This window comes from Periplaneta americana, chromosome 16 (genome assembly GCF_040183065.1).
Source record: "Periplaneta americana isolate PAMFEO1 chromosome 16, P.americana_PAMFEO1_priV1, whole genome shotgun sequence".
Classification (NCBI taxonomy): Eukaryota; Metazoa; Arthropoda; class Insecta; order Blattodea; family Blattidae; genus Periplaneta; species Periplaneta americana.
In genome coordinates this window covers 136,665,633-136,685,643 of record NC_091132.1, presented here as the reverse complement: position 1 = coordinate 136,685,643, position 20,011 = coordinate 136,665,633, and the positions used below count along the sequence as shown (strand labels likewise).

The 20,011-nt window shown below is 35.2% G+C and overlaps 1 protein-coding gene across 2 annotated transcripts in view; it reads left to right on the top strand.

The window, feature by feature from the left end:
• Nos (Nitric oxide synthase) overlaps nt 1-19,794 on the top strand; it is a 501,742-nt gene extending 481,948 nt beyond the window's left edge. The window contains exons 19-24 of one of the 2 annotated variants that reach the window (XM_069813071.1): nt 1,586-1,796; nt 8,931-9,018; nt 10,041-10,165; nt 12,136-12,281; nt 15,694-15,885; nt 18,690-19,794. In XM_069813071.1, coding sequence (XP_069669172.1) covers nt 1,586-1,796; nt 8,931-9,018; nt 10,041-10,165; nt 12,136-12,281; nt 15,694-15,885; nt 18,690-18,797 — 870 coding nt within the window. In that variant the 3' untranslated portion in view covers nt 18,798-19,794. The remainder of the gene's footprint in view (nt 1-1,585; nt 1,797-8,930; nt 9,019-10,040; nt 10,166-12,135; nt 12,282-15,693; nt 15,886-18,689) is intronic. The other variant, XM_069813070.1, reaches the window with a different exon arrangement.
• Nucleotides 19,795-20,011: the final 217 nt, after the last annotated feature.

Here is a 20,011-nt window from a genome sequence, read left to right as displayed (position 1 = left end):
AAGATTCCCACTGTACACTCAGCAGTTGGCACTATATGACAGTAGAGATGTCAGTTCTTCGTGTCCGCCGCCCTTACCCCCAAGTAAATACTCCTGGTATTCATTTATATTTATCCGAGGGCAGTAGTGCGGTCGGAAAGGTTAGATCAAATGAGGAAATCCATCGGGAATCAAACCCGCGATCATCCGATTTGTATCGTTACGCCTCCCCATTGTAGTAATACGAGGCGCGTCCAGAAAGTAAGTTTCCCGATTTTTTCCCCTTGAAACTAAACGTAATTAGACTTGTCAATTGCGCAAACGTAACAAATCTATGACGTATCAATCATATGCCAGCCGGACAGGTCCCACCTGGTGCCTGTAGCTCTTATTCCTTCTCCCGCCGCCTGCGAGGTTCGGTCGGTGATAAAGTTCTTTAATGCACAAAGCATTGCGCCAATTGAAATTCATCGGCAGCTCTGTCAGGTCTATGGGCCGAACATCATGAGTAAGCAGATGGTGCGTCGCTGGTGTAGGCAGTTTTCCGAAGGTCGTCAAAGTGTCCATGATGAAGAGTGCAGTGGGCGACGGTCCCTCATCAATGATGATCGTGTTGAGCTGGTGCGGCAGTGCATCATAGAGAACCGTCGCTTCACTATTACGGAGCTGAGCAGCCATTTTCCGCAGATATCGCGATCCTTGTTGCATGAGATTGTTACTAAGCACCTGCTGTTCAAAAAAGTGTGTGCCAGGTGGGTGCCGAAAAACCTGACACCCGAACACAAAATGCAACGTTTAGGAGCAATACTGACATTTCTGCAACGGCATCACGCTGACGGCGACGAGTTCCTCGACAGGATCGTCACGGGCAATGAGACTTGGATTTCGCACTTCACCCCGGAAACCAAGCAGCAGTCAATGCATTGGAGGCATAGTGGATCTCCGGTCAGGACGAAATTCAAACAGACGCTGTCGGTACGGAAAGTGATGTGCACGGTGTTCTGGGACAGGAAGGGCATTCTGCTCATTGACTTTCTTCCAAGAGGTGAAACAGTGAACGCTGACCGTTACTGTGAAACACTGCGAAAATTGCGACGTGCCATTCAAAACAAGAGGCGTGGAATGGTTACTGCAGGTGTTGTGCTCCTCCATGACAATGCTCGTCCACATAAGGCTCGGCGCACAGCATCTGTTTTGACGGAATTTGGCTGGGAGTTGTTTGATTATCCACCCTACAGTCCTGATCTTGCTCCCAGCGATTTTCACGTTTTCTTGCACCTCAAGAAATTTCTGTCCTCCGGTGAGCGTTTTGGCAACGACGAAGAGCTGAAGACGTCTGTCACACGCTGGTTCCATTCACAGGCGGCAGAGTTCTACGACAGAGGGATACAAAAGTTGATCCCACGATGCGACAAGTGTCTCAATTCTGATGGTGGCTATGTTGAAAAATGGCTGAAACATTGCTGTACCTGTTGCCAATAAATGTTTTCCTGAAAGTGTGTTCTTTTAAAAAAAAATAGGGAAACTTACTTTCTGGATGCACCTTGTAGTAAAATATAATATATTGTCGGCTGAGAATTGTAACACTATGTTTTTAACTATACAGGAATCAGCAGCCTATGAGGATTGGCGCCATTGGAGAATTCCACATCTTCTAGAAGTTCTGGAGGAATTCCCATCTGTCCGTCCCTCAGCGGCACTGCTGGCTGCCCAACTCACACCCCTACAACCACGTTTCTACAGCATCTCATCTTCTCCTGTGGTTCAGACTGGTGAAATTCATATTACAGTTGCTGTGGTCTCGTACAGAACACAAGGTGAGTTACAAACAACTAGGAACTTTTTGTAATGAAAATTTGTCGATTGAAATTAGTTTAGTAAAAATTATGGCTCACTCGCGAAATAAATCAAAACTATTTTGTCGATATCAAAAGCCCTTACGGCAGTCTTCTTATGGCCTATATACTGTGAGATCCATATAAATCTTTACAATTTTATGAGTTGTAATTTTTCTTCGAGAGTTATTAAAAACTTGAAATTGAATTATTATGATCTCTGTGGTTCTGGAAGAATTTATATTGGTACCACTGCCACAATTGTTGTTCATTATTGATATTGATATTGACTATTATTTCAGAACAGTATATAATTTATATTTATATTGGTACCACTGGCGCAATTGTCATTCATTACTGATATTGATATTGACTATTATTTCAGAACGTATGTAATGATTAGTTCGCAAAGAAAATTTTATCTATATTAATTCAAAATTTAGTTTACTGGTATATTTTTATTATTCTGTTAATGATTCAATATTTTACATGCAGTATTCACTTCGAGAGGAAGTTTTTATGCTGAAAACGTATTGGATGACAAATTACCTGGTTAGAACGGGCATTCTTAACAGAATTCGGTGTGCACAATGTTCTAAACGAGCCAAAAATGTAAGGTTTGTTCGCACAGCAAGTTTGTGATGGTTTGAAAACTGTTTGCAAACTGTCCCAACTTCACCTAATGCGCATGATCGGTTAACTAAGTATGGACACTTCGCGTCGGTACCTTTGATGTAGCCGGACTGATTTCAATGACCTTCAAGCTAGCTAGAGCGTGAGATTCTGGTTTTTCCCTAGAGTTGGCGCTGACATCACACCAGCTAGCAGTCGACACAGCGAAAATATAACGCATAATTAATACATCTAGGTACATTATGTACTCAAATAAAATAAATTGGATGCATAAATTAATAAATCCGTCATTAACTGTAATGTCTAGACTCTAGAGTTTCTTTATAATGAGACGTTGACCTCAACAACAATTAAAATATGTAATGATTTGATAGCAGTGAAAATGGAAAAACAAAACTCTTATGAGAAGTAAAACCATATGCTTGTTATACAAGTATTAAACTAATTTCATACATAATTTTATAATATTATTTATAATATTAATATTATTTTATAATATAATTTATTATATCTGAAATAAAAGAAAATTATTATTACAACTAGTTTGTCACTGAGAAATAAGGAAAAGCTGTTAACTTGAATTTATTTGAAGCAAAGCGTTACTGGATTATGCAATAAGATAGGCGATGTTTGGATCCTGTGTCTCAACTCTATACTCAATTATTATCGTAGCGTATGCTGGATTACACTAACCTCCAGCGCTTGAAAGTGAAACTAAACGCCGGCGCACAGTGAAACAAAACACAGTCGGGACACGATGACAAAAAGGTTCCCATTCGCTCAGTATCCATTCTTTATAATCCCTATTCGCTGTTCAAACCATCAGTGATTTCAGCTGTACGAACGCATCATCAAACTGGTTGGAATCACTGCCGTCAAGATAAGTGTTTGAACTCACGACAAAAGAATCAATTAATTAAAATATTGTTATACTTCTAATTGTTGAGATAGAGATTCTCTGCTACATGGCGAGTTACACGAAAATAATAAATTCGTGTTATTGTACCTAGGGATATGTTGAAAACAAGTTTCATTTTTAGGCCTGTCTCTTTCCTCAAATAATTCCAGCAAGCCCAACTCATCCCCACTGGATATTTATTCCATATCGTTATCACTAGAATTTTTTGAATCAGACATCTGAAAGAAAAGTTGCAGGCGTAAATTAGCCTAACTTTTATTTTAAGACACTTCCGGAAAATAATTTTATTACTATTAATCTGGGAACGACTTCAGAATAATACCGCGTAAGTACAGTACATATATGCTGTTATTTCATCATTGAATTATTTATTTTTGGTACAAGAGACATCTCTTTTTTGTGCACTTCTTTATTTATTTATCTACCCTTATACCATCAGTAAAAAACATGTTTTTATTTATTTTCAATTTGCACAGTCTTGCTACATAAGTACTTACGTGGTATCCTGAAGTATAGCGTTATCTTTATCAAGAGTGTACTCATCATAATCACAAACTGTGAATTTTATTTTGAAAGAGAACTAAAATAAAATCATTAACTTCGTCTATGCTATATATTTTACAAATTAAATAAAAACAGCTTGATATGACGTATCCAGAGAATTAAATGTTAGAGCTATTGAATAAAAAATAATAGTATATCTATGCTTATAACTTATGCGGTAAAACTTTAGAATAGTACGCACGCTTATACAGTATATAGTATTACCTTCCCGAAAAATGGCAATTATATTAAGACAACAGTACTAAAAATGCTGTACGATTATATATTTAGGGCAGGCCTGCACAAGGTTTGCGCTCTCCGAGCCGGCTCACAGCTCATGAGCGGAATGCTTATATTAGCTGCGGTCTGTATAAGGGTGGTCTGGAAGAATGGTTGATCTCGTAAAAAATGTACACAAAAGGAAGTACTATTACGAGTGTTTATGAAATGAATTCCCGTTCAGTGTTTGCAAAACTTTCTTGGACTATTATTAATTAATATTTATTTTACAGAAATAATAGAAATTCTATTGCTACTTAAATGTACAATAGGGCTATCATTTTGTCATGTTTTTATTTATCAGTACATCAAATGAGGTTTTATGCTGTTGGCAGCTGAAAGGAACAGTAGCCTACTGAACGTAATGAAACATCAGTTACAGATGTTCCATGCCTGCCTTTATTAAAGTTGATAATAGAAAACAGTTGCTCACAAATATAAATGTTGAGCCAAACATAGCAATCATTTTCACAGCCAGCCTGTGTAGTCGTGGATATTATTGCTATTGTTTAGTCTTGTAAAACTCTACCAGGCTAGTAGTATTATTCAAACGATCTTTAGCCCTTAGGTCACATTGAAGATCAATAAGTTCGACTGTAAATCGTTAAATGTTAAATGTTATGTTCCGTCTTTTAGATTCCTCCATACTGTACTGTGGCAGTAGGTAAGCAACGTGAAACAGTTACTGAGGATAGGCCTACACACTGCACTCCACTAGACAACTCAGTGGTCGTTTCCTTCTCCTCTACCTATAGCAAGTCTGTCATTTTGTCGTATCTTCCACTTCGTTTCGGCGAGCGGTAAACACCGCTGATTTAGGGTATACTCGTATAGGTTATGTTTTAAATAATATGCCGAGAACAATGGCAGAACTATCTTAATGCGCATGCGTCATCTGTGATTAGAGATTGGTTTACACTTGATTCGCAAACCAATTCCAACTGTCAGGAATCGATTTGTGATAGTTTGTCATGCTGTACGACGCGTGACTATTAGTCAGAAACAGTCAGAGTTTGAAATTTGCGCTGTGCGAACAGCAAAATCCATGTGCGCATGATCGGAACTGTCCAAACCAGTTTGGACCTGCAGTGCGAATAAACCTGTATTGCCGATAATGGGAAAGTGGAAGGCAACTGGCTCGCTTCTTAGCGGGAGTTGAAAACATAGCCTCCTGAGTCCTGAGATATTTGTTGTTTTATTTTTAAAGTTCAGTATAATCATTTTACACTTCAAAAAAAAAAAAGTCACTGACATGAGGAAAAATGCTGAAATAATTCTGCGGGTTACAGTTAGGACATGCATGCAGGTATATTACAGTATACTCCGGGTTTCTGCTTATGCAACTTATAATTGTAATCATGTATGAAGTATGGTATAGGACAGCGTTTCTCAAACTATGGTCCGCGGACCACCTGTGGTCCTCGAGTTCTGCCCTTGTGGTCCAAAAAAGACAGAAGAAAAAATAAAATTCAAACGAATTGCGTATCACATTATAGCTGAAAATCTCAAAGTTTGGACATGACACATGGCAATCGTCTTTCATTTTTTCTCCCAATAGCCCTACTAAGATTTTATGAAATTTCTTACCCTACTCGTCTACCCACTTCCCACTCTACTGTCAACAAGAAAAGAGGGATTTAAAGCACTATGAACATGGCGTTTCTAGCCATCTTTTCTCTGTATATCTGGCGCTGAGCCTGTAACTCAGCCAGGGACCACCCGAATTCATAACAGAGGACCAAAGTACCGAACCTTTTCATGTAGTGATCACTTTCTTGCCAACACCCAGTCTGCACATTGAAATGGGCACGTACTGTACGTCGTACACCAATAACAGAACGTGCCAAATTGCATCTTTACTTGTTGAAAATCGGGCATGTTTCTGCATTAATTTTTTATTTGTTTTTCCATATGACGATGTAAGAAATGTTAGACTCCGTCTATTTTAAAATCCGACAGGTTTACTTTTTACACTTCCGTGTTTCGTCTCTAAGTGCCGTTTCAATTTCGCGGGTTTCATACACTCGTTGGAAAGCACTTCGTAAAAACGCACCAGGTTTTGGTTCGCTCTTATTGCTACACCAGGTAAATCCAAGTTCCAAATAACTATTGTCATATTTACGAAAGTATTTTTTCTTTGAATAGCTAATAGTAGGACTAGACATTTCTTTAATGACACTATAAATAATATATTTCTTCACACACAGCTTCTGAACTATTAGCACTGCCTAAATGAAGCGTATCATCATGTTCCTTTCTTTTCAAAAATCCGAATTAAAGCCAGTTTTCCATTATTTATAATGGACACTATTTAACAGAGACATAGACAACTACTAACGTGTACCACATAAGAAGAATTTCGAACAACTAACTGCTAACAGGCAAGCAATGAATCAAGAATGCACAGAATTTGTTATAAATTACTTGTGATTGGCTACAAAAAATATAATTACGAAAGTATTATAATTAATTAATTCTATTTTAAAATATAAGTAGACTATATTGGTATTAAAATATGCTATAAAAATGAAGGGAACAAGAGTAAGGTGGTCCGCGGAACTGTTCTGACTTAAAAAAAGTTTGAGAAACGCTGGTATAGTATATTATACTCTCAGGACTCAGGAAGTTAAATCAACAATGCCTCAAGCTTGTGTGGACGATGTTCGACAACATTAAAGAAATCGTAGCGCCGATTAAGAAACCAGGAGACAAGCTACTCATACGGCGCATGTCAGAGAGCAGCAAAGAAATCGCGTTTACGAGCATACAGAGTGCATGTAGTGCAGGAATTGAAAGAACCAGACTGCAGAAACGAGTGTTCTATGTACGAACTTCTTGCATAAAGCAAGCATTCAAATTCATGTCATATGGAACAGTGTAAGCTACTACAGAAATTTATTGATTTCCCGTTATTCGCATGAGTTGATATTTAAATTTACATGCTCTAGTGAACACGGAATTTGGAATTCTTGTGTTCAAATCTGACCGGAAATCATTTTTAAGAACTATGTAAATCCTAAGCATGGTTTAGTTCGGAAGGGAAGTAAGGTAGGAATTCGTGTCGTAGATGGCGACACGATGAATAATAATAATAATAATAATAATAATAATAATAATAATAATAATAATAATAATAATAATAATAATAATAATGGTTTATTTTAACTGGCAGAGTTAAGGCCATTCGGCCTTCTCTTCCACTCAACCAGTATGACAGAAAATTACTACAATGCTGTGAATATAACATAATTAATACAATACAATTCAAAGCAATACAATACTACAATACAAGACAATATAATACATAATTAATATAATACAATGACAATTCTTTTCATCTTCACAACACCAATAAAATAATTATGTAATAATAATAATAATAATAATAATAATAATAATAGTAATGATAGTCATACCTAAATTAAATTAAATTATTAAACTCGATCACAATTATTATAACTTCAATTTGACTGCTCCCGTAAGAAATCGTTTAGCCTTTTCTTGAAAGTGGTTATTGTCTGGCAGCCCCTAATCTTCTGAGATAGAGAATTCCATTCACGGGGGACTGAGACAGTAAAAGAGGGTGAATAGTGGAATATCTATGGGCAGGAATTGCTAGGAATTGGCTCTCCTGTGACCTGGTGTATAGATTGTGATTGGAGGATAAGTAGTTAAACCGGGTACGAAGATAATTTGGAGTAGAAGTGTGGAGAACTCGAAACAGAAGAGAGAGCGAATGAAGTGTTCTACGGTTACTAAGTTGCAGCCAGGATAAAGATTTGAACGAGGGTGTAATGTGGTCAAATTTGTGAGCATTGCTGATGAATCTGACACACAAATTGTGCACACGCTGCAGCTTGTTCGAAAGGTCAGTTGCCAAATCTGTAAGTATTACGTCGCAGTAGTCAAACAGTGGTAGTACGAGGGTTTGCACTAAAGTCTGTTTTAATTCTGGCGGAAGTATCTGAATGGGTTAAGAGAATGCATGGTATAGCACACTCTCTTGGATATTTCCTTTATTTCGCATTCCCAATTTAAATTTTCTTCCAAGAAAATGCCGAGGTATCTGACGACGGAATGGTACGGAATAGTGGCATTATTTACTGTAATAATTGGGATATGTCTGTTGTTCATTCCTGTTCCTGAGTAAAAAGCCTTTACTTGAAAGTTATACTCGGTCATCTTCTCACTACACTTCCTTTCTTCGCATCTATATACACAATACAGATGAGACTATTCATATTATGAAAATTTAAATCAGATCCCAGCATTGCTATCAATCTAAAGCAGTTCTTCTTTGTCAGTCGTGGAACTGGATGAAAAGTGTTAAACTTTCCAGGAACATACAATAATTCAAAAGTCTATATAGAGGCATGTCTCGTACCCCAAATCTAGTCGAATTCGTCCTTGACTGTAAATAAATTCTAATTTATCACCAGTATCTACTTTTAAGGTCTGGACTATTAAATCCTTTTCGTCATCATTTAGAATATTGTGAATCAACACAATAAAACGCCAACTAACGGGACTCCTGAGGTGTGCAGTCAGCATATTGCAAGACTATTGACTAAGACAAGTCAGGACACACACAAAACAAGTGAAATAACATCCACTTCTCTGCCGGACTCTTCTGAGTTTCATGTAATCTAATATAGTTTTCATGCAAAACATGAAACTTGTTAATATAATCAGATAATGGTATGGAAATAGCATTTTAACTCACATGCTTTCTCTTCCCTTAGATGGAGAAGGACCTGTACATTTTGGCGTATGTTCCAACTACCTGAGAGACGCAGAAGAGGAGAGCGATATTCACTTATTTGTTCGAAGGTATGGATTGCATATCAAGATAGCCATTACTTTTACTGATCATCAGACAATGTATGCGGGATGACTTAAGGAAAAGTGAAGTTGTTTCGAATCGGAGTATATGGCACGTGCCGCGTCGTCCGTCTTTGTGTACCTGGCGAGTACAGCAGCGTACAAAACGAAGGAATCCCGGTCCGTTCATAGTAATATTGCAACGCAATGTGTGCAGTTGTGTTATCCTGCTCAAGTACTTAGTAAGAGTTGAATAGTGTAGTGATGATCCATTCATAATGTCGCTCAGAAATACGAAATGCAATTAATAAGTATGAGAGTGACATTTTATGTATTAACGAAGACAATATCGTGTGTAATGTATGTAAAATTGAAATAAAAACCAGAATAACTCAGGCTATAGAGAAACATTGCAACAGTACATCGCACAAGAAATGCGTTGAAATTAAATCTGAGGAACCATCATCATCATCATCATTTAGTTGTGCGGGTCTAAACGACACGTGCAACATGATGCTCAGTGCAAATATTCCTCTAAAGAAATTGAGTGATCCCCATTTTAGAGTTTTTCTTTAGAAATTCTCTCGATACAAAAACTGTTTAAGCGATAGGCAAAGACGATTCAGCTTCGACAACTTACGAGAATATATCGTCGTTTACTGCAACCCTGGTAATTGCATCAATGATGACGAGGACTGAATCTTGCAAGGTATGTGCCAAAGTACGTCATTTTTCTTTTCCTTCTGACTGTACGGAGATACAGTAGCATGTTGACGTCGTCTGTTTACGTTTAAAACCTGTTCAGCCAATGGTCTGAATGAAAAAAATATAACATATAGTAAATGTGCACTTACATTCAATGATAGGTCATCCCGATCCACTGTCTACTGATCATCAAGACAAAAGGTTAGGGCCTATTAATGAATGGGGCCACAGACAGTAGTGATTGTAGTCAAAGTGCCCAGCTTTGTAGTCTTCTTATAAATCATAATATACGTAAATGTCTGAGTACATGATTTGTGATTTTGCAGTGCTCCGAGTTTCTACCTACCCCAAGATGTTAGTCGGCCAGTGATTATGGTAGGACCTGGAACAGGAATCGCGCCTTTTAGAGGCTTCTGGCAACACAGGAGGGCACAACTACGTGGAGGAACAGGTAGAATTTTTAATTATAATTAACTGAAATAACTTGTAACTAATTAATTATTGTTTATGCAAATCTAGTTTTTCAGGTATATCTCCCTATAAAGCAATGGGTAATTTGCTAGGAGACGTCGTTGCATACAGACCACTTTTACACTAAACCTAAAATTTGTTTTTGCAAGATATACTAAAACTCTAAACTAACCTTGTCCTTAATCTGTGACAGGTTAGGTTAGGTTAGGTTAGTGTTTTAGTATACGTTGTATACACTAAGGTTAGGTTTAGTATAAAAGTGGTCTATATGCAACGACGTCTCCTAGCAAATTACCAAGCAATGTAATGTCCCGGTATCGATACTCAGAGTACAAAGAAAGGTAATTTATTTCTCTCAAATTACTTTTCAATTATATGTATTAATTTATTTATAATTTTCGGTTCAAGCGCAGGTTCTTCACTGTAAACCCAGCATTTTCCAATCTTTCCTATTTTCTGCCTTCCTCTTAGTTTCCGCATATTATCAATAGATACATTTTTTTAGTTGGTTATTTAACGACGCTGTATCAACTAAGAGGTTATTTAGCGTCGATGAGATTGGTGATAGCGAGATGGTATTTGGCGAGATGAGGCCAAGGATTCGCCATAGATTACCTGGCATTCACCTTAAGGTTTGGGGAAAATCTCGGAAAAAACCCAACAAGGTAATCAGTCCAAGCGGGCATCGAAACACAGCCCGAACGCAACGTCAGACCAGCAGGCAAGCGCCTTAACCGACTGAGCCACGCCGGTGGCTGATACATCTTAATGTCGTCTAACATCTGATATCTTTTTCTGTCCTGAACTTTTCTCTCGTTCACCATTCCTTCCAGTATATCCTTCATTAGGCAGTTTCTTCTCAGCCAGTGACACAACCAACTTATTTTACTCTTCCTGATCAGTTTCAGCATCATTCTTTCTTCACCCACTCTTACCAACACAGCTTCGTTTCGTATTCTGTCTTTCCATTTCATACGTTCCATTCTTCTCCATATCCACATTTCAAATGCTTCTAGTCGCTTCTTTTCCCTTCTTCGTAATGTCCATGTTTCTGTCCCATACAGTGCCACACTCCACACAAAGCACTTCATTAGTCTCTTCCTTAGTTATTTTTCCAGAGGTCCGCAAAAGTACTGCCTTTCTATTAAAATTGAAATTATTTGTATCAATTATATTATTGACAAAAGAAATATAAATATGCAATATATTGTATTCTTTACGTCACTGGCTGAGAAGAAACTGCCTACTAAAGGATGCACAGGAAGGAATGGTGAACGGGAGAAAAGTTCGGGGCAGAAGAAGATATCAGATGATAGACGACATTAAGATATTCGTATATGGATCATGTGAGGAGACAAAAAGGAAGGTATAAAATAGGAAAGATTGGAGAAAGCTGGATTTGCAGTGAAAGACCTGCCCTTGGGCAGAACACTAAATGAAATAAATGAAATGACTGAGAGAATTAAGAGCGTATCCATAAGGGAATAGAATGGACGTGTGTTTTCTCCGAAATTAAAGATAAAGAACTCAGGAAACATTGCTCTAAAAACAGCTCATTGAAAGCCGTTTTTTAGTTTGCAGTTCTTGTGAACAGTTTTACTCTTACTTTTGGTATATGCGTATTTCTATAATCTTTCTTTTTAGAATTACAGTTTATATTCAGTTCCATAACCGGGTTTTTCTATGTATTACATATACCCCTACGAATGTGATACATGTAACTATCAGTACTGAATTATTATTTTTCTGGTTAATACGTATTATAGTATTTATGCCTTCCAAATATGTAAATAAAGATAATTTATGTCAGTATAAATGTTCAAAAGTCTCTCTGAAAACTAAAAATATGATAGTAATGTTCCCCATTATCATATCGCCATCTATATATGAGCAAAATATAATCGTGCAAACAGTTGTATTATAGCTACTCATTCTTATCTTACATTGTAGATCGAGAGTTTGGGAAAATGTGGCTGTTTTTCGGATGTCGTCAGCATGCACTAGACTTATACCGAGAGGAAAAAGCAGACATGCTGGAAGAAGGAGTTCTAGATCAAGTTTATCTCGCTCTGTCTCGAGAACCAACAATTCCAAAGGTAATTATTATTATTATTATTATTATTATTATTATTATTATTATTATTATTACTCGTATTATTATTATTATTATATTTTTGTTTGTTGCAAGACCATACTTAACGTTAAATCAGTGTAATACATAAATGGGTGGATGGATGGATGGATGGAGTTGGATGGATGATGGATGGATGGATGGAGTTTTCGTAAGATCTAGAATCAATGACAGAGTAGGTTTGGTTTGTTTAGGTTTTTTTTTTTAATTTATTGATTATGCCCCAACGAGTATAACTCATATGTAGGGACTATACAAGAACACATACATATGTTACACAATGTAATTGAAAAGTCATGAAACTGCAGTCTATGAAAAACAAACAATAATACAAGAATTTATGAAAGAAAGAAAGCAAAATAAGAACAAATAGTGAGATAACAGAAAGTTTTGGGCAGAAAGAAGAAAAAGTTTGAAACCATGTAATAAAGAAATCAACTGAGAATTAAAATAAATAATTTTCCCAGAAACGTATTTTTAAACAATTCTTAAAACATCGGCAATTTGGTAAAAGTATATGTTCTAAAGGAAGTTGGTTAAAAGTTGTTGTTAAAAATAGTTAAGTCCTTTCGATCCGTAAGTTACGGTTAAGTCCTTTAGTTCCATAAGTTACGGAGCTATGCTGAGAAAAATATATATTGTCTTTTTGTCTTGTTAAATAAGAATGTATATCTTTATTACACTGAAATGTAATATTACTATGTATTAAATTGTTAATAACTTTGTACATGAAAATACCAGCACCTAATTTGATAATTGATTCAACTGGTAGAACGAAAGAAAATTGATATAGATATTTAACTGGAGTCAAATAATGAAAACCCAATAAATTTCTTAAAGCTCTATTTTGAATAACTTGTTAAGGTCTCAAAGCAGTTTTCTTATTATGTCCCCAAATAAATGACATATATATTAAATGAGAATGGATAAAACTATAATATACATTCAAGAGACAAGATATAGGCAAAGATCTTTCAAGCCTTTTCAAAATACCAGACATTGGAGGAATTTTCTCACAGACAGCCAAAATATGCTTATCCCATGTTAAATGTTCATCAACAATCAAACCTAAAAATTTAACTGATGCAACTTTTTGTATTACAGAATCATTAAACTTTAATTCTTTCGGAATAATATAATAAAATGAAGGTTTAGTAAAAATCGTGTACACAGTTTTTTTCAAATTCAAAGAAAGCCTATTTGCGCTTAGCCAGTTTTCAAGAGTAATATTGTCTGTCTCAAACTTTTCAAATAGTTCTTCAATGGAGTCAGTAATATAAAATACACTAGTGTCATCTGCAAAAAGAGTGGCAGTCCCATGTCAATGAAGAAATTTTGTCGTTGACATAAATTAAAAAGAGAAGAGGTCCCAAAATTGATCCTTGGTTTGTTTAGTCTTTTACCAAACATAACAAAATGTATAGTGTTAAAATTTGTATAATCAAGATATCTAAAATTAATTACTTAAAAAATTCTTTAAACATATTTTCTTCTGGTGGAAAGTAATGCTCTTAGAAAGCTTCAGGTTAAATTTGTTCTAATCTTCTAAAACCAAATAATCAAAGAAGAACTGTTTATAGAGGGAGAACACAAACCAATGATATACTATTGGGGAGATATTTACACAGAATTACTTCCAAGCAACTTCTTTACTTTAATATACAGAGTGAACTGTAAGTAATGTCTTTAATTTCAATGGGATATTCTTTGAAATATTGCAGACAAAAAAGTTTATTACAATTTTGCTCGTTTTTACTTCCTTTTCGAGAAAAGTATTATTTTATTTGAAAAATTTCATAGCGTATTTTGGGGAAAATATTGAATTATTTGCCGATATGCTCAGTCAGTTTAAGAGAACAGTATATTATGATGACAAATTATTGAAAGAATTTTAGTTTTGTTCTTTAAATATGCAGAAATTTGATCCCAACAAATGTAACTCTTCGTCCTGCAAAGGAATTTTAAAATTTGATGCACTCTGACAATCCTGTAAAGTCACTTGGCATGCGAAAATTGGCATACGGATATTTGACATGCTCAAAATTGTGAGACATATATTTGGAATACATTTATTTGGCATACTACGTTTTCAGTCACAAAAATTTGGTATACCTTGACAAACAGAAATAGAATGAATCAAATTTTGTATACCAAGTGACATGGAATCGGATGAGGCACCGAGAAATGTAAACGTAACACACACAATTACTTTCAAGGGAAATTTGATTTCTTGTATTTGAGTTTACCGGTTACACTTTAAAAATTAAAGTGTGAGGGAACTATTCCTAATAGGACAAACGGAGATTTTTGAATTACTAATTAGATTTTTATAACGTAAAATAAGCAATTTTTGTTGTTCACTGTTCACCGAATATTTAATTAAAATTAAATCGAAGAGTCTAAAAATCATAGTTTTAATTGAGGCGGTCAGAAACAAAGGGGTGTAAGTTATTTTCCATAAAATGTGATTAAAAATTACTAAGCAGTCGTAAATTCCGTTAAGTTTTAATTTTAAATGGTAATGTACAATTTGGTGAAAAAATATTTAACATTTTCTTTTTATAACTTGACAAAAACATCATTATTGTTTATGTTCTCTAGAATTTTCAATTGAAAAGGGAAAGTAGAAATATGTCTTAATCTTTTAAATTTATCTTGAAATAAGCGTATCTTATTGTATGCGTTTTCTGAAAATTTAATTAAAATTAGGTTGTAGAGTTTATTTTAAATTTTACGAGATTTTATTTAACGTGAAATGAACAGTGTTCATTCTCCGTTCTCTAACACTGATTAAACACAAAAATTAAACGATACTATCATCTGTACTTTTTCTTACGAGTTTAAAATCAATGTACGTGACAATGACCTTCAACGTCCATATTAATAACAAGCCAGATGAAGGGACTGTTCAGAGCAATACAGCCTTATGTGCACTCCCTGTTGATTACACAGCGTTGCACGATCTCGTAATTCATGTACGGTATTTTAAATTGCACATTTTTCTGGAAAGCAATTCACAAGACAGAAAAATTGTGTTCGGCACTTCCGTTGCCATTTACTAAAGGAATCATCTACCAGCATTACTGACATTACTTGTGGTTCACTGTGTATACTTCAGCAATCGAACATATTCAATATTCTTTAGTGAACAGAGATATGTCTCAAAATTATGATCAGAGACTTTAATGTTAATTAATTTCAGTTATAAGGAAGAAGAAAAACAAAATGCACACGGACGTTATGAAGGTTTTCTTTTTATAGTTTACAATGTTTCACTTATTTCGTATTCATATTTCGATATTTACAATTCTCTCTCAGATAAACAGGAAAGAGTTTATCGGTTTTCTTCATATCTCTGTATTAAATTATTTTCACAGACATATGTCCAAGATCTGATACGTAAAGAGGCGGCTGCAGTATATCAAAAGGTGGTTGTAGAAGGAGGTCATTTCTACGTGTGCGGAGACTGTACAATGGCTGAACACGTGTACCAAATGTTGAAACTGATCATACAAGAACATGGTGGAATGCTGGACTCTGAGGTGGAGAGTTATATGCTCACGTTGAGGGTAAGTACTGTTATGAAGTGGAATTTTATACTCTGAGATGGAGGTTTATATGCTCAAGTTGAAGATAAGTACTGGTATAGAGTGGAATTTTATACTGTGGTGTGGAGAGTCATATGCTCACGTTGAAGGTAAGTACCGGTATGGAGTGGAATTTCATACTCTGAAGTGGAGAGTTTTATGCTCACGTTGAGGGTAAGTATAGCCCGGGTCAGCTTACTTCATACCTGAAACCTAATCATTTTCCCCCAGTTACTACATATGCTAGTGGATTGTAGTGATTTTCTAGTTTGCAGGTTGAATTTTCTTTTGCCAACTTTGTTTCGAATTTCGATACTGACAAATACTATAAATGGTAGTGATTTTGTAACTGGTATTTTGGCAGCTGAGGCAAATATCGACAATATTTGTCGGTACCGGTACTGGAGTTCCATGAAATTAAAATTGTACTAGATTTCTGAGCCGGTTACCGGAAGCTAGTAAAATTCGAACATACTAAGAATTAATTAATATTAGTATTAATATTAATATATATTAGTCAGTGGCAGTTCCTCAGGGTTGGGAAGGGAGGAATGTCCTCCTCAGATTTTTCTTCTTCTGAAAGTAAATACCAAATAAAATATGTGCCTTGAAATTCGAGGAAGATTCGATAATTTTTAAGTTCACAGCTATAACTAAACCTTGGTTGATCGAGTTTTAAACGACGCGCGCTCATGTGCTGTAGAAAACTGTGAGAAAGATGCGAGATTGTTGTGTGGAGGAAAGCAAATCCTTTCCTCCTTTCCTGCAGTTAACACACATAGACAACAGCGCACTAGCGGCGAGAGACAGAAGCAGAGTTTTAAAGCAAGTAAATGAACGGAGAGGGAGGAGATCCTCCTCTGAATAAGCGCATGGGCGGGAAATAGAAACCGACTGGTCGTGCAGCAAGCTCGCTACCGCTATCATCTAGCGATGTTGCATTCAACCAGGCTAACACATCTTAGAGGAGACACAATAAAAACAGTTTTAACGCAAGGTTATATGACACCATATAAACTTTTTTTAAATTATAAATGAAAATATATTATTCATTGCACTTTATATGTATAGGGTACTATTCATGATTTGAAACTTTCGAGAATATTTGAAAGTTAAAGTCGGGTTTGTATAAAACAAAGAGGAAGTAGTTCTACGTTAGTATCGTAGATCATTTTGGCCACTGAAATTCACTTCTATTCATTGTCTACTAAACACGACAACATCCAAGTTGTCAGTTTTGTACAAACATATTTGAAATTGAAAGTACTTCAAACTACATTATTTTTGACATAAAAAAATTAATCGGCCAATGGCAGCTTTGAAAAATAATGTTAATATGACTTTACAAGAACTGACATTCTTCAAAAGCATGTGATACTGAACATGAAAGATGTACGTGTGGCAACACAGACCACATGGGTGGGTGCAGTGTTCTCGATTTCGTAACATTATTTTCTATTCCCACTTCCGTAAAACGGTTCAGGTTACATGTTAGTAGCTGGTCTCTTCCAACACGTGTGATGCTGTAGTGTGCTCGAAAAATGCTGCGAGATTGTGAATTTCCTTGTAATTGTTAATTTGTGCAATTATTTAACAATGAATGGAAGTGAAAACATATTATATTTTGGACAATTATTTAGGAAACTCAGTTGACAAGAACAGATTATTGCTATACAAAAGGAAAGCCAACCCGAACACTATCTGGTCTTACATGTAGGCTAATTTGAAGCATTTTCATTCAAGAAGGTGTCATTTTGTGCAGTTAACTTCTTTCCTCGTCTTAAGAAATATGCTGGAGCCGCCACTGATATTAGTCTTTTATGTGTTGCGTTGTGGTTATAATTCAAGCTGAGAAGCTTTTGTCATCTAGTCTGCTGTCAAAAAATCTGAAAATTAGAATTTATAGAACAGTTATATTACCAGTTGTTCTGTATGGTTGTGAAACTTGGACTCTCACTTTGAGAGAGGAACAGAGATTAAGGGTGTCTGAGAATAAGGTTCTTAGGAAAATATTTGGGGCTAAGAGGGACTAAGTTACAGGAGAATGGAGTAAGTTACACAACGCAGAACTGCACGCATATATTCTTCACCTGACATAATTAGGAACATTAAATTCAGACGTTTGAGATGGGCAGGGCATGTAGCACGTATGGGGAATCCAGAAATGCATATAGAATGTTAGTTGGGAGGCCAGAGGGAAAAAGACCTTTGGGGAGGCCGAGACATAGATGGGAGGATAATATTAAAATGGATTTGAGGGAGATGGGATATGATGATAGAGACTGGATTAATCTTGCTCAGGATAGGGACCGATGGCGGGCTTATGTGAGGGCAGCAATGAACCTGCGGGTTCCTTAAAAGCCATTTGTAAGTATTATTATTATTATTATTATTATTATTATTATTATTATTATTATTATTATTATTATTATTATATTAAGCAAAGCAACTGAAAGCTAACACATTAATATTTCCCAAGAAAAACTAAGTTCGGCGCAGAAAGAAGAAGATTACAAATGATAGACAAAATAAGACACATGGATCTTATGCGGAGATTAAAAGGAAGGCAAGAAAATTGGAAAGATTGGAGAATGTTGAGTTTTCAGTGAAAGACTTTCCTTGCGCAGAAAAGTATGAGTGAATGAATTACTGAATGAATGAGGAAAACATAAATCTCATGAAATCTTTATTAATTTAATGTTATATAAATAATTTAACATTGTATAGAATTATATTTTACAATTTTAGCGATCTCATTATAACAAATTTAATTTATTGTGTTTCAGGATGAAAATCGTTACCATGAAGATATTTTCGGTATAACTCTACGCACTGCAGAGGTCCATAACCGTTCAAGAGAATCAGCAAGAATTCGAATGGCCTCCCAACCATAGACTGCATGTCTTCCACTATAGCTGACACCAATTTCTGAATAAAAATACTTCTACAAAAGAGTTGGGCCTTTCTTGTCATGTCGTAACTATTTTGGTAACTTGTAAGAAGACTGTTATTGGATTTTAGTAGTAATAAATATAAACCAGTGCCAATTTAAGAGTGATTTGAACATCGCTACTACTTTTTAAGTGATCGCAGTTATTGTAATTTCTTCTTCAATCAAACTGTGAATTTACTAATTAAATTATAATTTGAATGATACTTTAAATCGGCTTTAACGTCATATTCTTAATATGCTTTAATCGTGTGGTATTTAACATTCTCTTTGAAAGATAATGTGATGAAATTGTAAGCTGAGCCAAAGGAGTGAAACTGAAAAATATTTATTGAAACAAATCTGTTCGTTTAAAGTAGTGGATTCTTTAGAATACTTTAATTTTCATATAAGCTATATTAAAAGCAATATTCTTGCTTATATTGCTTTAGATTTTTATTTTATTAAGATATAATACATATAACAAAACTTATTTTATTTTCACAGTTTCTAATACGTAGAAGTTACATATAAGTAGCTACCTGATATCACTGTAAACATACATAGCAACATTATAATGTTTTTAATTTAGAGTATTTCTATGTTACTTTATTCAGGACTTTTCATTATAATCTTATTTCAAATCTTATTTTCATAAAAATGTACTTTCACATCATAAATCCATTTAAATGTAAATAAATGCTATTTAAATGAAAACAGATATTATTCATATCACTTATTAATCCCATGTATCTGCGTATGAATACTATAAAATATTGTAATGTAATATCTTAATGGCTTAAGCTTATCTTTAACAAACTCCTTCTCTATTTACGTATCTCATTAAACATGTTATAAGATTGATTTTTACTTCATCATTATATAAAGTACAAGGAAGTCAATGTGATGCAAAAAATGTATTTTAAAATTTTAATGCAAATACAGGATTTAGACAAATCTGATTCGCAAGATTCCTAGTGCTTATTCATAACATGTGTCCTCTGATCTGCTTATCCTATATATTATATCTTAAGTGTTAAAGTGAACATCATAGACAAATGGATTTTATTTATTCACATCCATGCCTTAGGCCCGTAACACACTTGAAGAGTTTTCGCTAGCGAGAAATGTGTTGCGAGAAAATTAAAAAATTGATAACATGGATTCAAATGGACGTCC